The 18,378-nt window shown below is 35.8% G+C and overlaps 1 protein-coding gene across 1 annotated transcript in view; it reads left to right on the plus strand.

The window, feature by feature from the left end:
- Window positions 1-18,378, plus strand: part of PIK3C3 (phosphatidylinositol 3-kinase catalytic subunit type 3) — a 144,680-nt gene that overhangs the window by 40,489 nt on the left and 85,813 nt on the right. The window contains exons 7-10 of the mRNA XM_006144396.3: window positions 3,807-3,878; window positions 7,755-7,859; window positions 8,493-8,585; window positions 18,094-18,279. Of these exons, the coding sequence (XP_006144458.1) occupies window positions 3,807-3,878; window positions 7,755-7,859; window positions 8,493-8,585; window positions 18,094-18,279 (456 nt within the window). The remainder of the gene's footprint in view (window positions 1-3,806; window positions 3,879-7,754; window positions 7,860-8,492; window positions 8,586-18,093; window positions 18,280-18,378) is intronic.

The following is an 18,378-nucleotide window of genomic DNA, read 5'->3' on the forward strand; positions in this document are numbered from 1 at the left end:
ATTATTTGGTTGTAGGATAGCAGCAGACAGCTGTCAGCAGCAGCTGTTTATGTATACACAAATCAAATCATACAGCTACAACAAGATTACAAAAGCCGATCATTCATGTAATGCAGTTCTGGGTTCAGAATTCAATAAGTATGCAAGTGATTAAAAACTTTTTGATTAATTGTTCTTCAAATTGGCAAGTAGGACACTAAAGTGATAGCTTTATTTACAGTTACTCCTTTGAAAAGTGAAAAAGGGAAATTATATTTTTCAAGTCGTAAGCTATTGAAAGTCAAGGGTTTGAGTATATGCACAGTAGTCCCTCTTATTCATGGGGGGGTATGTGGGGTATGTGCCAAGGCCTCTAGTGGGTGCGGTAGTACTAGACCTTATACGTGCTATGATTTGCCTATACATACATGCTTTTGATAAAGTTTAGTTTATAAATTAGGCACAGTGAGAGACTAATAGTAAAAAAGAACAATTGCAACATACTGTGTATGTGATATTTCTCTTTCTCTCAGATTATTTTACTGTATTGTACTCATCTTTTCTTAGACCACAGTCAACTGTGGGTAGCTGAAACTGCAAAGCAAAACCATAGATAAGGAGGAATTACTATTATGTGTTGTACTGTTACATGCCCTAACATAAGTATGCTAATGAAAGCCTTCATAAATGAGCACTTATTTAGATAATATTTCTAAAGTTAGGAAAGCCATGTTACCGTTAGGCTAGGTAATAAGCACACAGCTATGGATTCCCTCTGATTTGCTCTTTATATGAAAAAAGTAGATCTGTGTTCACTATGTAGCTACCTAAAAAGTATCTGATGTGTTTGTCAAAGGTGCTTTAAGTACTAATTAATTGTATGCGTAGTGTAAGACCAGATAAACCAGGAATCTTCAGTGATTGTAAGAATAGTTAAGTGTTTAAATCCATGCAGTGAGCACAGGCTTTTGATATATAATATAATAGTTTAATTTTTTTAGCATGTAACTAAACTTACGTACAGTGTATTTATTTATTAGAAGCAGCATTGAATTACGTTTACACTGTAATGTTGTTAAAGCTGTCACAACTGATTTATAAAATACTATATATATGTATATATACTTCTAAAAAATTATTTTAATTTGTGATAGGGCATGTACGCTCACTAGAGAGAGACTTAGAGAGAGTGAAAAAGAGAGAAACATTCCTCAGGGAGGTAGCCGTGCCAAAATTTCTTCTCTTCTCTTCTTCTCTCAGGAATTTGGGTACACATGCTCATGTACTCAGCATGTTTTTCAGATCACTGAGTCCAGGATTCATCTGCACAGTTGGCCATATGAGATCCAGCCACCTAGCCACCATGACCAGCTGGCTTGAAATGCATATACTTTTATAAATATAAATGACTACCTGAAATGTTTTAATAATAAAGATTTAGAAAAAACCCTGAGGATTATCTATGTGGCAAAAATAGCACAGCAGATTTGTCTTGTCTGGATTCTACTTCCTTAGACTGAGACTAATGTCTGTATTCCTACTACTCATGTAAGTTAACTAAAATAAGCAAAATCACTGTTAGATCTGTTAGAAAGAAATTGGTAGTCCATCTCAACTACACTGAATCCTATAAAGGATACAGAAAATGGCAAAACATGAGTTAGGGAATTTTAATGGAAGAATAAAGACTATTACTCATTAAAAAAAAAAAATTTAAGGTTTGCATAGTTAATTTAAGACCATTCTTGTGGCATTTTTAAAAATAACTTTTTTTCTTTAGTTTGTATCCTTTTCTTTTTAGTGAAAAGTTAGGAAAAGTTACTTTGTTTCATCTTTTTATTTTAGAAGTAATACTCACTAGGAAAAAAAGATAGGAAGATAGATATAACATTGTTTATTAATTTACTAGAAAAATATGTCAAATAGAAAAGAAAATTTAGGTGAGTAAAATTGTTTTGTCACCAATGCATTTTAATAATATTTAATATTTCACATTTCTACAATGCGTAATTTTATTAAAAGCAATATTTCCTGTCCATGAAGAGCTTATACTGCAAAAACGTGCTAATGGAGGTGGTACTTTTGAATATCAGAGACAAGAAGTATTTTTTGAAAGACAGCTTTGATAATAGATGAAATAATAACAGAATAGAGATTAGAAGAATTTCAAGTATTTTTGAGAGGGTTCTTGACCCCTTTCTACTGCTTCCTGAAAATTGCTCATAAATTAATGCCTGTCTACCCACGCTGTCATATTTCCACTTAGTGTAAAGATTGCTGGGCCAGTGTATTGAATCTAATGGAAATAGACTTTCTTGTCACCTGTCTTGTGTGACAGATAGCCTTAGTGAAGATTACTTGTCACAGTTGGGCTGATAAATGTGTTTTCTGGTGTTGTGACTGAGAACAAGCCTGTTAAACAACGGCTGTGGGAATTTGTGGTATTCTGTAAGACTCAATTACTGAACTAAAGTAAAGTCACAATGCTTTCCCTCTATCAGTCTCTCCTGATTTTGTTACACAGATCTAAAATTGAAAGCATACTAGCATTTGGAAATTGACAGAAAAGCTCGATGCTTACTTAAGTATATGATCCTAAGGAAATGAATTTTGCCTTTAATTAACTTTGCCTTTTCCATTATATTTTATGGCAGTGACATTTATTATGCTGAATTACCTTTTTTCATGAATTGAACACAAATAAAAGCTAACTACTTCAAAAATGATAATTCTAAAAAAAAAAAAAAAAAAGCTTGTTCCTTATCCTTAAGAATTGGTTGATTCTTCTTGTTCAATTTGCATTGTGTTGAGCAGGTGTCTTTTAGAGAAGCAGTGTTGCTGCATCTTGAGCTGTGTATAAATTTGAGTTACACTAACCCCACACTTAAATGTCTGCTGGTTTGAATGTATCTCAATTATGATACTTTGAAAAGTTACAAACATCCTCTTAGTTTTTTGAAATGATGCATCTCATTCATTGTACCATGTTTTAATCACACTTTGTGATTTCTTGTTCTAAATTAGGATTTTCTTTTTATCTACTACCATTATGAATGAAGTCTTAAAAAACAAAAACAAAAACAAAAGAACAATCAAAAACAGTTACTAAATTCTAGATCTAATATGTCTAAAGCTGTAATAAAAATTTTTATCAGATTTTTTTTTCTCTAAATACCTTATCCACAACAGAAGTAAAAAATGGGTATGTATTTTATAATACATTTAAGAGATTATAGGAATTGTTTTTAAATGGAGGAATGTTAGGGCTGCCTCAGTGGTGCAGAGGTATGATGCACTATCCACAGAAAGCCAGATCCCGCACTGTGACCATGGTTCAAATCCCTACCCCCACCCAGTCAGCCTGAAACATTCCAGATACAGATAAGTGTCTAGGAAGTAGAGAACTGAAGATAGAAGAGCACAGCACAGCCAGATTCTGTGTAGGGTGCACATCTTTTTCTTTCTGTTTCTGTTTATCACTGTCTCACAAGCATGTGTACGTACTCTATCAAGAACAAAGAAAAAAATTGTTTAAAGGGAATTTCAAAATTATTTAATGTTCATTAAGTAGAATTAAAGACATTGGACTAGTTTTAAACAAAATTTGCCTTTTGTATGATGACAATCTTTCACATTTCACTTTTACCTGCTGAAATTCTCATTTCAAGACTACATTCCCTTGTTCTTTTGACAATTCATGTGAAATAGCTGCGCAGTCCTATAATACCATGACTGTAGATTTAAGACTGTAACATCCTATATTGTTTCTTATTACTTGTTTAACTTTTCTTTTTTTCCCCTCTTTAAATGCCTGCACTGTAATCTAGGATGGTGATGAGTCATCTCCCATTTTAACAAGCTTTGAATTAGTGAAAGTTCCTGACCCTCAAATGTCTATGGTAAGTTATTGTGCAAATTTTTTAGAAAGTAGTTTTCTCCAGAATGATTGTGGTTTGGATGTACAGTATATGCATTTCTTTTAAAAAAGAAATGTGTAACCACCTTAGTTATCTATAAGTGATTCGTAAATTCACTTGAGCTATCTGGAATCAGATTCAGATGGAACTTTTTAAAAAATACTGATTGACATCTTAAATCTACAGTCATGGTATTATAGGACTGCGCAGCTATTTCACATGAATTGTCAAAAGAACAAGGGAATGTAGTCTTGAAATGAGAATTTCAGCAGGTAAAAGTGAAATGTGAAAGATTGTCATCATACAAAAGGCAAATTTTGTTTAAAACTAAAAGATCCTGTAGTTTAAATTGATGAACAAAAACTCTAGGGAGACCAATTTTGTTGTAAAATAAGAAAAATGACTGCAGCACTAAAACTGTTCAGTGTGGAACATAGTGACTTAAATGACAGTTGGATATCCATCCGTTAATGAATTTTTGAGTTAGATCTCAGGGTTGTGAAAGAGTAAAAATTCCTACTTTATAATAGAAATTTAATTAGATAACTTTAAGTTTAAAAAGTTCTAGCCAAAAAAGATCATCTTGCAAGCACAATAGATATTGGGAATTTTACAGTAAAAACTAATTCATATCATTCTGAGTCTTTTTATTCTCATTTTAAGGATCTCTAATTAAATTATTTACCTTCTTGATCAGAGCAGAGAAGATTAGAAGTAACACAATGGACAATGAAAGCATCCTGACTCAGTGAATCCTTAAGACAGGAGGAAGTGTAATGGCTGATGGTTTAACATCAAAGGGAGAGATAAGGGGGAAAATGTAGAGTAAAATAGTTAGGAAAAAGACTCAAGGATTTTGTAGAAACCAGCATTCAGAGTACCATCATAATTGTTATGCATAGCTTAGTAAAATTGAGTTAATATATCTAAAATTGATACAGAGGTTTCAGTATAAAATTAAATTATAATTTGTGTTCAGGATTTTCAAAACACAGGGATGCATGTACTCTCAGGTTTACTTTCAAAATGGTTGAGCATAAACAAGTCTTGTCATGTTGGGATCATAGGTGTCACTTATGTGTAATGCCTACCAGAATGTCAGGTAAATTAGTTGTCTTTCTGTTTAGCTTATTTTTTAAAGAATATGTCCTTCAACAGTTAGAACTGTTTTAATTCATTTTTGTATTACAGATGATTAAATTTTTGTTGTTGCTGTTATAGGGCACTTGTACTCACCAAAGAGAGACAGGGAGGGAAAGTGAAAAATCACCTCCCAGGAGGGTGGGCACACAGCATTCCCTTCTCCACCATTCTTCTCTTGTGATTTTTGGGCATGCTCACATCCGTACCAGTCGTGGTTTTCAAGCTGCTAGATCTAGGACTGGAACCACATAGTTGGCCATTAGGGAACTAGTTGCCTTAACCATTATGGCACGTGTAGATGCTATAACTTAGAAAACAAAGAATGAGGGCCTTTACTAAATTCTTTAATTTTTCAATGAAAGTGAGCAAAAAATAAAATACAAAAAGGAAACTGTCCTTATCACCCTCACCATGCTGAAAAATTCAATCCTGCTTTTAGCTTTTGATATTTACTAAATGGAAGAATATATTTTAACTTGGTAATTTGACTGGCACTGAACCTGTATACATGTCCAGGCAAAAAAACAGACCTTAAGTCTATAATTACAGTGTGGTACTGACACATTGCATGTATAGAAAGACTGGTAGTAGAACAGAATAAAAACCCCAGTAATACTTCCTAGTATTTAGGGAAATTTAGTGTATGGTTAAGGTGGTATTTCATCCCTGGAGCTTAGTGCTGGGGAATGGAATTAGCCAAATGGAAAAAGTATAATTAGATCCATACTTTACACCATATATAAGGAAGAATTCTAAGCAGATCAGTAATCTCTTGGGTCATCGGGAAAGTCATGACGTAAAATGTGTAAATTTTCTGTTTTATTTTATTTTGTTTTAATAAAAGTAAAATTGAGATTTTTTTTTTTTTTTTTTGGAGAGGTTTTCGGTACAGGATGTGTGCGCTCGCCAGATAGACAGAGAGAGACAGAGAGACAGAAAGCAAGAAATCATCCCCCAGAGGGGATGGTCACACCGCAATCCTTTCTCCTCCATTCTCCTCTCGGGATCTTGGGCACGCACACACACGCACCTGGCGTGAGTTTTAAGCCACCGGGTCCGGGACACGAACCGCGGCCGACTACATGGGAATCCAGTGACATAGCCATTACGCTAACTGCTGGCTCCCATAAATTGAGATATTTTTGATATGGTCTTTCTATGTTGTGGTTCTCCTGTTCCAGCCTCCTAGATAGCTAGGATTGCAGGTCTGTGCTACTAGGAATTACACTCAGGCCTCCCATGCAGTCTCAGCCTCTGAGTAGCAGTCTCTTAGTCAGAAAACTAAGTATTTAAAACTGAAAAAAATCATATTAGTAGCTAACTCTTGAGTATAGGGAAAGAAAGGCCTTCTGATCATGACTCAACATCCAGAAAAAGTAGAAGTGATTGATAAAAATGACTACATTGAAAAATTGTATGGTAGAAAGCTACTAACAAAGCCAAAAAACAGTTGAAAGGCTGAGAGATCATACTTGCCAAGTGTATTAGAAACAAAGGCTGATGCAGTCATCCCTGAATATCCTTGGTGAACTGGTTCTAGCACTCTCCTCTGATATTGCCACAATTTAAGGATACATAATTCACTTACGTAAAGTGGTTTAACATTGCGTAAAACCCTTTGCATACCTCCTGTATATTTTAAGTCATCTCTAAATTACTTATGATACCTAATACAATGTAAATGCTTTGCAAATAATTACACTATGTTGATTTTTTTCATTATTTTATATTGTTGAATTGTTATTTCTTTTTTTTTTTAACAAATATTTTTGGTCATCAGTTGGTTGAATCCACAGATTAAGAATCTGTAGATTCAGAGGGCCATCTGTCTATAAAGAACTATTAAAAATTAAAGTGCCTGGGGCCAGCAGGCGACATAGTGGTTAAGGTGGTGGACTCCTACATGGCCAAGTGCAATTGGAGACCCAGGCCTGGTGTTGTAAAAATCACACCAGGCACTTGTGTGTGTATATGCCTGAAAATCCCAGGAAGAGAATGAAGGATAAGGGATTGTGGTGTGGCCATCCCCCAAGGATGTGTTTTCTCATTTTCCCTCTTATTGTATCTCTTTTTCTCTCTGTCTGGTGTACATATGCATCCTATAGGAGAGAAAAAAAAAGTTTTGTTTTTTTCTTAAATTAAAGAGCCAGGCCAGAGCTGGTAGCCTGATAGTTCAAGTGACTGGATCCCACTTGGTTACTGTGCTGTTCAAGTACTGGAACTGGTGGCTTGAAAAATATACCCATCATATGTGCATGTGTACCCAAAATCATGAAAGGAAAAATGGAAATGGAGAAGGAATGATGGCATGAACGTTTGGGCCGTCAAGGGGCATAGTGATGGAGTCCCACGTGGGTAACCAAAGTTCAAGTCCTAGACATGGTAACATGAAAATCACACTGGACTTGTGTATGTTTGTGCCCAGAATCCTGAGAGGAGAATGGAGAAGGGATTATGGCATGGTTATTGCCCCTGGGAAGTAATTTCTCACTACCCCCGTGCCCTGTCTCACTGTCAATTGCATATGTCCTGTTGCAAAAACCTAAAAAAAAAAAAAAAAAAAGACATAAAGGACTAAGTTGTACCAGAGTAAAATGCTAAGTATTGTAAATTAGTCCTATCTATCTAACTACTCATTTTTATGTTACTGACTGGTAATTGAAATTTTATTTTTGTGAAGTTTAAATTCTCAATATATTTTAAAATAATTTGTAGGAGAACTTAGTTGAGAGCAAACACCACAAACTTGCCCGAAGTTTAAGAAGTGGACCCTCTGATCACGATCTCAAACCCAATGCTGCCACAAGAGATCAGCTAAATGTAAGAGAATTTATAAAATATTAATATAAAAATAATTAAATTGGTACATTGGTTGTAATCAATATAATATCACTTTATTTAAAATGATTTAGATGCACCTTTTTTCCATGTCAATGAACCCTACATAATTTCAACAATATCATATATCTATAATTTTATTGTCATTTGTGGGCTTTCTCTAGATTTATGAGGTTTGGATACACAGCTTTAACTCGTATGTACTTTAACTTACTATGCTTAGTAACTGGTCCTAACGTGTTGCCTGAGAGAGGACTTGGTGTGTACACATGCATCATTGTTCAAGTTTACTTGATAATAGTTTGTTTTTTTCCTTTTTTCAGTGGACAGCATTGGTATTTTGGTTTGTTTTGCTTTTGGTTGAATTGAATGGGCTCTGTAATTATGTGCTTTTATATGAGATTTAACTTTCATGGTTTTTTTTCCTCCTTACAACCTAATAATATTATTTTTAATGAATAAGCACAATAAATTTAAGTCTTAAATGGCTAGATATGCATTCTCCTTCTTGTATAATTTTATAGAAATACTTAAACGAGGAATTATAAGTAAAATGGAAATATATAGGAAATGTATATTTAACAAGATAGTTATTTATTTTTTTCTTCATTGTAGATTATTGTGAGTTATCCACCAACCAAGCAACTTACATATGAAGAACAAGATCTGGTTTGGAAGTTTAGATATTACCTAACTAACCAAGAAAAGGTAAATATCTTGAATATTTTCATATATCAGATTTATCTATAAACTTTGTTACTAATGGTAAAGATGAAGTAAAACTGCCATGGAAATAATAGAATTGTTGTCAACTTAAAATAAAAGTTACAGAGGAATATATATATATGAAACTCCATTTTTAAAAAATGGCAAAGGGGTACACACAAAGATACATGTACCTGTTTGTTGATGCATAAACAATGTCTGAACAGATCGAAAGACTTGAGTTTGTTTTCTAGCACTACAACTTATAAGCGAGGTGAGGCAAATTACTTTGCAAGTGTGGTTTTATTTTTCTAATGACAATGACTCTTTTACAGATAAGATAATGCAAGTAGATTGCTAGATATTTGCTTTCCATAATGAAACCATAGAGAATGGGTAAATCTTCTGCAGAGAAAATTGTGATGAAGTAGTCAGTACTAGACTAGAGATAGAAGACTGGGTTTGGGTGTTATTGTTACTAAGAAACTTTTTAACTGCAGTCAAATCACTTCACCTTACTAATCTTTAATTTCTTTCTTTTTTTTTTTTCTTTTTTTTGGAGAGGTTTTTGCTATAAGGTGCGTGTGCTCACCAGACAGAGAGAGACACAGAGACAGAAAGCGAGAAATCACCTCCCAGGGGGGATGGTCACGCTGCAATCCCTTCTCCTCCATTCTCCTCTCGGGATCTTGGGCACGCATGCACATGCGCCCGGCGTGAGTTTTAAGCCACAGGGTCCAGGACATGAACTGCGGTCGACTACGTGGGAGTCCAGCGACATAGCCATTACGCTAACTGCTGGTTCCCCTAAGCTTTAATTTCTCATAGTAAAATGAAATAATTAGATAATGGTTACCTTTAAGTCTCTTCTTATCCTTACAATAGTCCAAGTTTTGGACCTGGCAGCTTGAAAATCACTCCAGCTGTGTGTGTGTGTGTGTGTGTGTGTGTGTGTGTGCATGTGTGCATGCCCAAAATCCAGGAGCAAAGTGGAAGAAGGAATTACAGCCCAGCCATGTCCCAGGGCAGGGCAGAGGGGGATGATTTCTCACTTTCTTACTCTTGTTTCTTTCTGTCTCTTTCTAGTGAGTGTATGCATCCCATGGCAAAAACCTTAAAAATAAAGTCTTAAGTTCTTAGAACAAAGGGTCAAGGACCAACTCTTAAGGTATAAAAATGATAGCTAGCATTTATGAAACTGCTGCTGTATGCCAGGAATCTTAAATCCTACAACAACCCCCATTGTACATGTTATTGTCACTATTCTACAGACCAAAAATCTTCAGCCTTAGAAAGAGTAAGGAATCTGTGCAAAATCACAAATGCAGCCTCACATTTATTATGAGTTAGATGACAAGGGAGTTAGCGCAGTCATAGAAAAATGACTTCTGCATGAATTTGTGCAACAACCTTTGTGGGAATTTCGAAATGCACTAGGGTCAGAGCATAAAAGCGTCAGGAAAATGTAATATCTAGGGCCAGTCAGTGATGTGGTAGTTAAGGCAGCTGGATCTTAGATGGGTGGCTACAACATTTGAATCCCAGACCTGGTGGCTTGGAAAACATGCTGGGCATGTGTCCGTGTGAACCCAAATTCTCAGAAGGAAAAACGAAGAAGGGATTACTGTGTGACTTCGTCCCATGAGATCTGATTTCTTGCCCCCACATCCCAATCCCCACCATCAGCTCTTTCTCTGAAGCTCTCTCCAGGAAGCACATGTACTCACTGGCAAAGAAGAAAAGCAAATAAATAAATAAATGAATGAATGAATGAATGAATGAAAGAAGAAAGCCAGCTATTACATTATGTAGTTATTTGGGAGTGAATGAATTGTTTTTTACAGTCTCCTATGATGGTCTTTATTTTAACTTGTTTTTTCTCAACCAATTGTATTTCCTAGTTTTTAAAGTAAAGGTAAAAAATCTGGTAACAGCTCATCTTAACTATTCAGCTTTTCTTTTTTATCGTTTATTGATGCCTTGGGAAATTGTAGATGAATCATGTTTATTCTCTTTATATCCATAATAAGAATGAGAGAGGAATTTAAATTTTACTGTACCTTTGAATGTTATTTTCTTCATTACTGAACAAAAGGACATACTCATCAACAGAAATAATAGGTATATGATTTTGCATTTTATGAAAAAATTGAATTAGTATTATATACTATGTTAAATGAAGAATAACCTTGGTCACAGAAATTGCATCTTGAATGCAGCACAATGTCATCTAAAATATACAGCAAGATATTGAATTAAACCTGTTAGAACGTGTAGGTTCAAGAAGCATTGAAAAGATTTACAGAGCAGAACTTTCTTAGATAGAAAGGCTTGCAAGAAAAATTGTTTGTTTAAACAAGTAGTCACTTCCCACTGAAATTCAATTACTTCTAGGTATGCGCAAAAGAAATAAAATGTTCAAGTGATATAAAGTGTGTGACAAGTTTCATTTAACTAGTTGATTTCAAGTTTTTGAAAAGTGGGTGATGAAACTTCAATTCTCAGGACATATTATAGGATTCTATGGCCACTAGAGTAGAATGAACGATATTTTTTAATGTTTAGGAAGCACCTTTGAGTAAAGCAAATATATATTGGCCTTGAAATGATCAGGGGATTTATTTACAGAAATACATTTGTATCCTTGAAATAATTTAAAATGGGTTTTGCAGAAAACAAATACATTAGTAACCCCACTCTTAATTTATTTACACACAAAAAAAATCTTTCAGTGTCAGGTTCTTAGAAATTGTCATATAGGTTATTTGGTATTTGGGCCTTGAGACTGAAAAGCTTTTCTAAAGAGAGGGTGGCCAGAAAAATGGGAGGAAATTTGTTCTTACAAAGTTTTTCTTTTTATTTTTAAGTGAGATTTTGTTATTCCATCTACTTCTTACTAAATGACCTATTATTTCAGATAAAAACCCTCTAATTTGGACTTGTTATACCTTAGAAGTTCACAGTAATTATGTTGTTCAGCAAAACCATTTAAAATTTTTTTAAATTTATTTCTTCCATGAGAGAGTGACAGAGACAGAGAGATAACATCCCCTAAACAGGGTCTTTATGCCACGGTCTATGCCCAGCTTCAGCTAGCCTTAGATCTTGGGCATGCATGTACTGGACATAGGTAGGTCTCTGGATGTGAACGTTGAACCTTCTCATGTAGGTCAGCCTTGTAGAGGGTTATGCTTTACCACTGTGTCACTGTCCAACCTCCAAATGATTTAAATTTATGAAGTATTTTTAAATTCATCGTATATAATACTAATTCAAAGCAGGTACAATGTGGGACCCACAATGTGTGCATTATATTTTCTCAAACTAGCTTTATATTCTTATAAAAATGTTAGCTAAAAATAACCATTATATTAACTTTATGCCTTTTGATTATGCTGGGGGAACAAAAGCAGTAGGAGGAACCCCATAGGGTGAAGATAATAGCAATGTACTGAATATTCTAATTCTGAGACAGTGACATAAGGACAATAATATATTTGACTCTCTGACAAGAAATTGATGGTGAGCCAAAGCAGAAATGAATACAGTTCAACAAGTATTTATTGTCAACTCTTGACTCGGCAGTATATAAGGCTCTGACTTTTGTGGTAACATGCTCCTATATTCATATAAATTAAAATTGTTTTAAAGGAAGTATATTGCCACACAATCAGAATGGGATCGTATAGGATTGTAATTGACTAAGGGTCACTGTCATGGTAAAAATATTGGTACTTAACATGATAGAAATGTGGAGCAAGACAAGATCAGTGTCCCATCATGTGAAGGTATGAATGAGGTTTCATGGAGCAAAATTGCCCTTAAAGTATGAGCAGATTTTGACAGTAGGTTTTGTGTGTGTGTGTGTGTGTGTGTGTGATGATTTTTCACGGGTAAGGCAAGCTCTTAAGTTCTGGAGACATAAAGTCTGTATGAAGGATTGTGAAATGGAAAAGGTGGTTTCAGATTATGATAAGATTTGAATTCTACCCTTGGGAATCATATTTCACTGGCTACAGGAAACCACTAAAGCAGGAAAATATGTCCTAACAAGTGAGATTTGATTTAGAGGACAATGTTGTAGGGCACAGGAACGAGAGGAAAATATACAAGTAAGTGGGCTTGGAATCAACTCCAAGGGTTAGGCCTAAGTGCTTGAAACAAGGAAAAATCGCAAGTGGATAGAGAACGAACGTTAAGAAAATGTTTTCATATTTTAGTATTTTGAATTAAAAGAACAGCAAATTAGACATTTCCAATGTTTGATTTGGATAGATGGTAAAACTGGAAATAAGTATAATAAATATAATATTTTCAGTGCTAAAGTAATTGTTATTTTAAGAATAGGAGATAACAGCAAGGTGATTTCAAGCTTTTAAGAGAGGGGGCTGGCCTTGTAGTGCAGTGGTTAAGAGAGCCAGAGCCCACATGACCGATCAAAGTTCAACTCTCAGCCCTGTCACCTTGAAAAACATGCCGTGTATATGTGCATGCATGGTTAAAATCCTGATGGAGGGGCCAGCAGATAACATGGTGGTTAAGGGTGCCAGACTCCCACCTGTCACCTTGAAAAACATGCCGTGTATATGTGCATGCATGGTTAAAATCCTGATGGAGGGGCCGGCAGATAACATAGTGGTTAAGGGTGCCAGACTCCCACACATGGTTCAAGACCCAGACCTGGTATTTGCTTTCTCGGGACCAGCAGTTAGAGTAATGGCTATGTCACTGGACTCCCATGTAGTCGACCGTGGTTCAAGTTAGCTTAAACTCAATGCTAGGCACATGTGCATGCATGCCCAAGATAAAACCTCTCAAAAAAAAAAAAAAAATCCTGATGGAATGAGAAATGAAGGAAAAGGGATTACAGCATGACCACACCCCACTGGGGGAGTAGTTTCTCTCTCCACTCTCTCCCCTTTCCTGTAAGCATACACACTTTCTCTCTCTCTCTCTAATATGTATATACACAAATGTGTAAATAAATATGTGTGTGTGTGTGTGTGTGTGTGTATATATATATATATATGTGTGTGTGTGTATATATATATATATATATAAGGTCTCCTTCTCTCTCGCGCTCTCTCTCTTATACTTACAGCTATTAATATAAAATATAGTAATAAGTCCTGTTAAGTTAGCATTTGACATTAGTTCCACAATGGAAATAGAATGAGAATAATAAATAACATTTATCAAGTATTTGTTATATATATGGCACTCTTCTAAATACTTTGTATTATTAACTTACTTATTTTTCACTACAGTCCTATGAGATAGATCTTTTAAAAGTTCAATAATGTGTTCCAAGTGACTTAGTTATAATTGATGGAGTCCAGAATTAGGATTTATATACAAATAACCCTGGCTGTAAAGCCTGAACTCTCCAAATGTCAGTAGATGCTCAGGAGCTATAATTGCATTTAAATCCTGAATCATTAAATGGACCAATAAAGCATCATTGAAAGACCTGGGGTTGATTATTTATATTATTATGGCTGTCTTCAAGTTCTTTTTCTTATCATGCTCATTCTTCTCATTTTGTCTTCATTCTATTGCCTCTTTGTTTACATTTGTGATATTTAGCATTATGAAGTTGTGAAAATCTTTGTGCAGTGTCTTAAGTTTCTTAGCAATTTCCTCTGTAAACCTTACTAATAAATATAAATCTGAGAATCCAGGAATTAGATTGTTTCAGTTATTAAACCAAATACATCAGCATGTTCTGAGATTTGCTTATAATAAGAATGTGTCTGCACATTTCTATTAAGACCGCTGATGTGCTGTGAAATGGAAAACCTTTTACTGTAGTTTTTAAGAAATTACTTTGTTTCCACATTTAAACAAGAAAAGCCTTTTACAAGTGAAAAATAAAAGCTTAGGAATAAGCTAGTAGGACAGTCTTTGCTGTGTTTGGAGAGAGTACGCATTATACTAAATGGTATGCAGGAGCTGCAGAGGAAATGGACAGCTATTCTTGGGAATGCAGACTCCCATTGTAGAGATAAAAATGCCCACAGTAACATCTGGCAGTTAGAAGGATGTCATTTAAATGATGGTCGCAAATTGAGCCAACTTCTGAAGGAAGAGCTGAAAGTTGCTGAAATCTTTCTGGAAAAGTTGAGTTTTTGACAAGCAAATACCACTATTTTGGTAAAGAGCCCAAGGAAGCCTTGTAGACATGAGTTAGAGATGAGTTAGAGAGTTATATATAACTAGGCTAACTGGGCTGAAGCATAGGGGGAAAATGAGAGTTTAATGAAATAGCATTTTGGTTTGTCATGAGAGGTGTCTTTGGAATGTTTGGGAAGAACATCCAGGGTTTATGTGTTTACAAACTGGGGCAGCTCTACTGTCTAACTGAAATTGCACTATAACTATTAAAGGCATCTTCAAAAATTAGAAAAGTTGTCAGTATGATATGGGGTTAAACTTACTATCATTCTCTTGAAAGAGTGAAACTCACCAATAGGAAGAAGTTACATGAAGATATTTTTGTCTTTTAGTTCTTTATAGCCAAATAATAAAACAAAATCTGTTTAGCTGTCTATGCATATGATGCCTAAGTTAATAATTAGTCACTGAGGTCCAGTCAGGGGCATAGTAATTAAGGGGGCTGGATCCTATATGGCTGACTATGGTTCTAATAATAGCTCTAGAAGCTTGAAGAACATTCCAGGCACATGTGTAGACCTCCCCCAAATCCTGGCAAGATGGAGAAATGGAGAAGAGATCGTAGTAAGACCATGTCCCATATGGAGGTGTTTCCCCCCTCTCCTTCTCTCTCGCGCTCTCTCTCTCTGGCAAGCAAACATGCCCTTTGGCAAAAAAAAAAAAAGTTACTCGAATCACAAGTAAATATTGAGTCTCTTTTTACCATTGATGTTGTAAGGTAAATTTGTGTTGAAAATAGGACCTCTGAAGTTACATTGTGTGATGGACCAGCAGGTGGTGTGGTGATTAGGGTGTTGGACTCCGACATGGTTGACCATGGTTCAAATCGTAGACTTGGCAGCTTGAAAATTACACTGGGCAGGCACATGTGTGTGCATGCCCAAAATCCCAAGAGGAGAATGAAGGAGAGGGATTGAGGTGCAGTCAGACCATGCCCCCCTGAAAGGTGATTTCTTACTGAATCTGGCTAGTGCATGTGCCCTATAGCAAAAAAAAAAAAAAAAAAAAGGAAAAAGGAAAAAAGTTTCTTTGAAAAGATTAAAAAAGAAAATCTGGTATTGAGACTCTTAGCTAGTGTCAAACTCCAGATAATACAATGTAATGAGAATCAGGCTAAGGGGAAATTCAGGAAATATTTAGGAAATAATTGACAGGAGTGATATGTATTAATCTATAGGAGATATTATGATACTCAGTGCACTTGGATTCTAAGGTTTAGCTCATTCACCATTTTAAGTTTTAAGTTAGGCCATCGTCGAGGTTGTAGACAATGAAGCATTGTACTTGATCATCTTCATTATACCGTTTTCCTCTGAATTTTTAAAATCAAAGATAAGTTAGGATATAGGCATAAAGCTTCATTTTTTGTTATTACTAACTAGAAGTTGTGCTTTGTTGAAGTAGATTTCCTTTTGAAAGCTTGATTAGTTTACTAATTAAAAAGTTTTAGTTGGACAGAGCAGGTATTTGCTTTTTTAGTTATCTTGTCAAGGGATAATTCAGATAAACCTATAAAGGAAGAGAAAGAAGTCATTTTGGATTCAGCTAGAAGTGTTGCTTGTAAGGAGACCTGGCAATAGGAGTTGTACTTTCTGGAAAACTGGTGTGAACCATTTCTTGAAAGAATGTCTTTCCAGTGAGCTCACTTGCCCTATGGCAAAAATCTCTCTAATTAAAAAAAAAAAAGAACATTTGTTGTTTATGTAACAATGAGTGATATGCTTCGGAGTAATCTGCTTACTGTTAGTCTTATGAAAACCTCAGTATGCTGCCTGTCTAGAGAAGTGAGGTTCTAGGAAGGTGCTACATACAGCCTGCCAAGTAAATCATAGGCTGTTTGCTGCTGTTTCTGTACTTTGTCATTTTTTTAAATGCCTCTTCACCTGTCCATCCATTTGCACCTACTTAATAATTGCTTTATTCATTTTCTTAAGTGTAGTTATTTATTCCATAAGTAGAAGAGAGAGATAGAGGAGATATAGCACCCCTGACAAAGCCTGCAGGCTGCAATCCTCCTTCATTCCCGGCCCCAGCTGGCCTATGTCAGGGCCTCCTATGTACTTGGTGTACTCTGGGAACTCTGAGCTGTGAAGCTGTAGACCTCCCATGTGAGTCTGTCTTATAGAGCACCATGTTTTAAATATTGCACCTGCATCCAGCCCTCAGTTGTCTATTTTTATGTTTTCTTGAGTTTTTGTTTGATTGCCTCAAAGACAATACAATTAACCCTCAAACAGTGCAGGTCTAGGGACATTGACCCTCCCCCCACTTCTGGTGAAAATCCACATATACCTTTTACCCCCTAGATTTAACTGCTAAATTCTACTGCTTACCAGAATCCTTGCCTGTAGCCAATTAACATGTTTTGTATCATATATGTATTATACACTGTATTCACAATAAAGTAAGCTAAAGAAAACATTAACAAAATCAAAAGGAAAATACATTTATAGTACTATACTGTATTTTCCAATGTATTTATTGGAAAAAAGTCTGCGTGTAAGAGGACATGCACAGTTTAAACTTGTGTTGGTCAAGGGTCAGCTGTATTTACTCCATTTTTTTTTCTTTTGAGAGGTTTTTGCTATAGGGCGCGTGTGCTCACCAGACAGACAGAGAGAGACAGAGAGACAGAAAATAGGAAATCCCCCCCCAGCAGGGGTGGCCATGCCGCAATCCCTTCTCCTCCATTCTCTTCTCGGGATCTTGGGCACGCACGCACACACGCACACGCGCTTGGCATTAGTTTAAGCCACTGGGTCCGGGAACCGCGGTCGACTACGTGGGAGTCCAGCGACATAGCCATTACGCTAATTGCTGGTCCCTCCATTTTGTTTTGAGTCCTCATGTGTGAACATCTAGGAAAGCCAATGACCATGCTCTGGGGATGTGATATAAACGTAAGGCCAGTGGTAGGAATGTTTATGGTTGCTTGGCCTCTGACTGTTTTCATTCAGTGCTTGCAGTGTTTGCTGTTGCATTGTCGTAAAATGAGGGTTGTCTCTGAGACATTTTCAAGTTCATAAGACATGCCTTAACTCTTTTGCTTGCCATGTTTAAAAATAGCAAAAGCAAAATGAAGAAAAGTCACAACAAATTTAAAAAAACTTGTAGTGCAATACAAGTGGTTTGGCCTGGAAATGTAAAGGTACAGGGTACATTCCTACTTTCTGTCCCACAGTGCTTCTCTAGAATCGTATGTATAACCCCCTTTAATGTTTACATAGGATTCTGTCCCTAATACCATCAAGACCAAGTGGAACTTTCCTCACCCTTGGCCTTCCCTATTCTAGGTAATAGACTGCTGTTGTTAATTTTAAACTCTTCTGATTTTTAGGCTCTGACAAAATTCTTGAAATGTGTTAATTGGGATCTACCTCAGGAGGCCAAGCAGGCATTAGAACTTCTGGGAAAATGGAAGCCGATGGATGTAGAGGATTCCTTGGAACTGCTATCCTCTCATTATACCAATCCAACAGTGAGGCGCTACGCTGTTGCACGGTTGCGACAGGCCGATGATGAGGTATATTATTATTTGCTACTCACATTAGACTGCATATATTTTAAACTAGAGCCTAATTATAGATTGTGTGCAGGGGGTGTGTGTATGTGTATGGTGGCG

Source organism: Tupaia chinensis, unplaced genomic scaffold (assembly GCF_000334495.1).
Source record: "Tupaia chinensis unplaced genomic scaffold, TupChi_1.0 Scaffold000119_1, whole genome shotgun sequence".
NCBI lineage: Eukaryota > Metazoa > Chordata > Mammalia > Scandentia > Tupaiidae > Tupaia > Tupaia belangeri.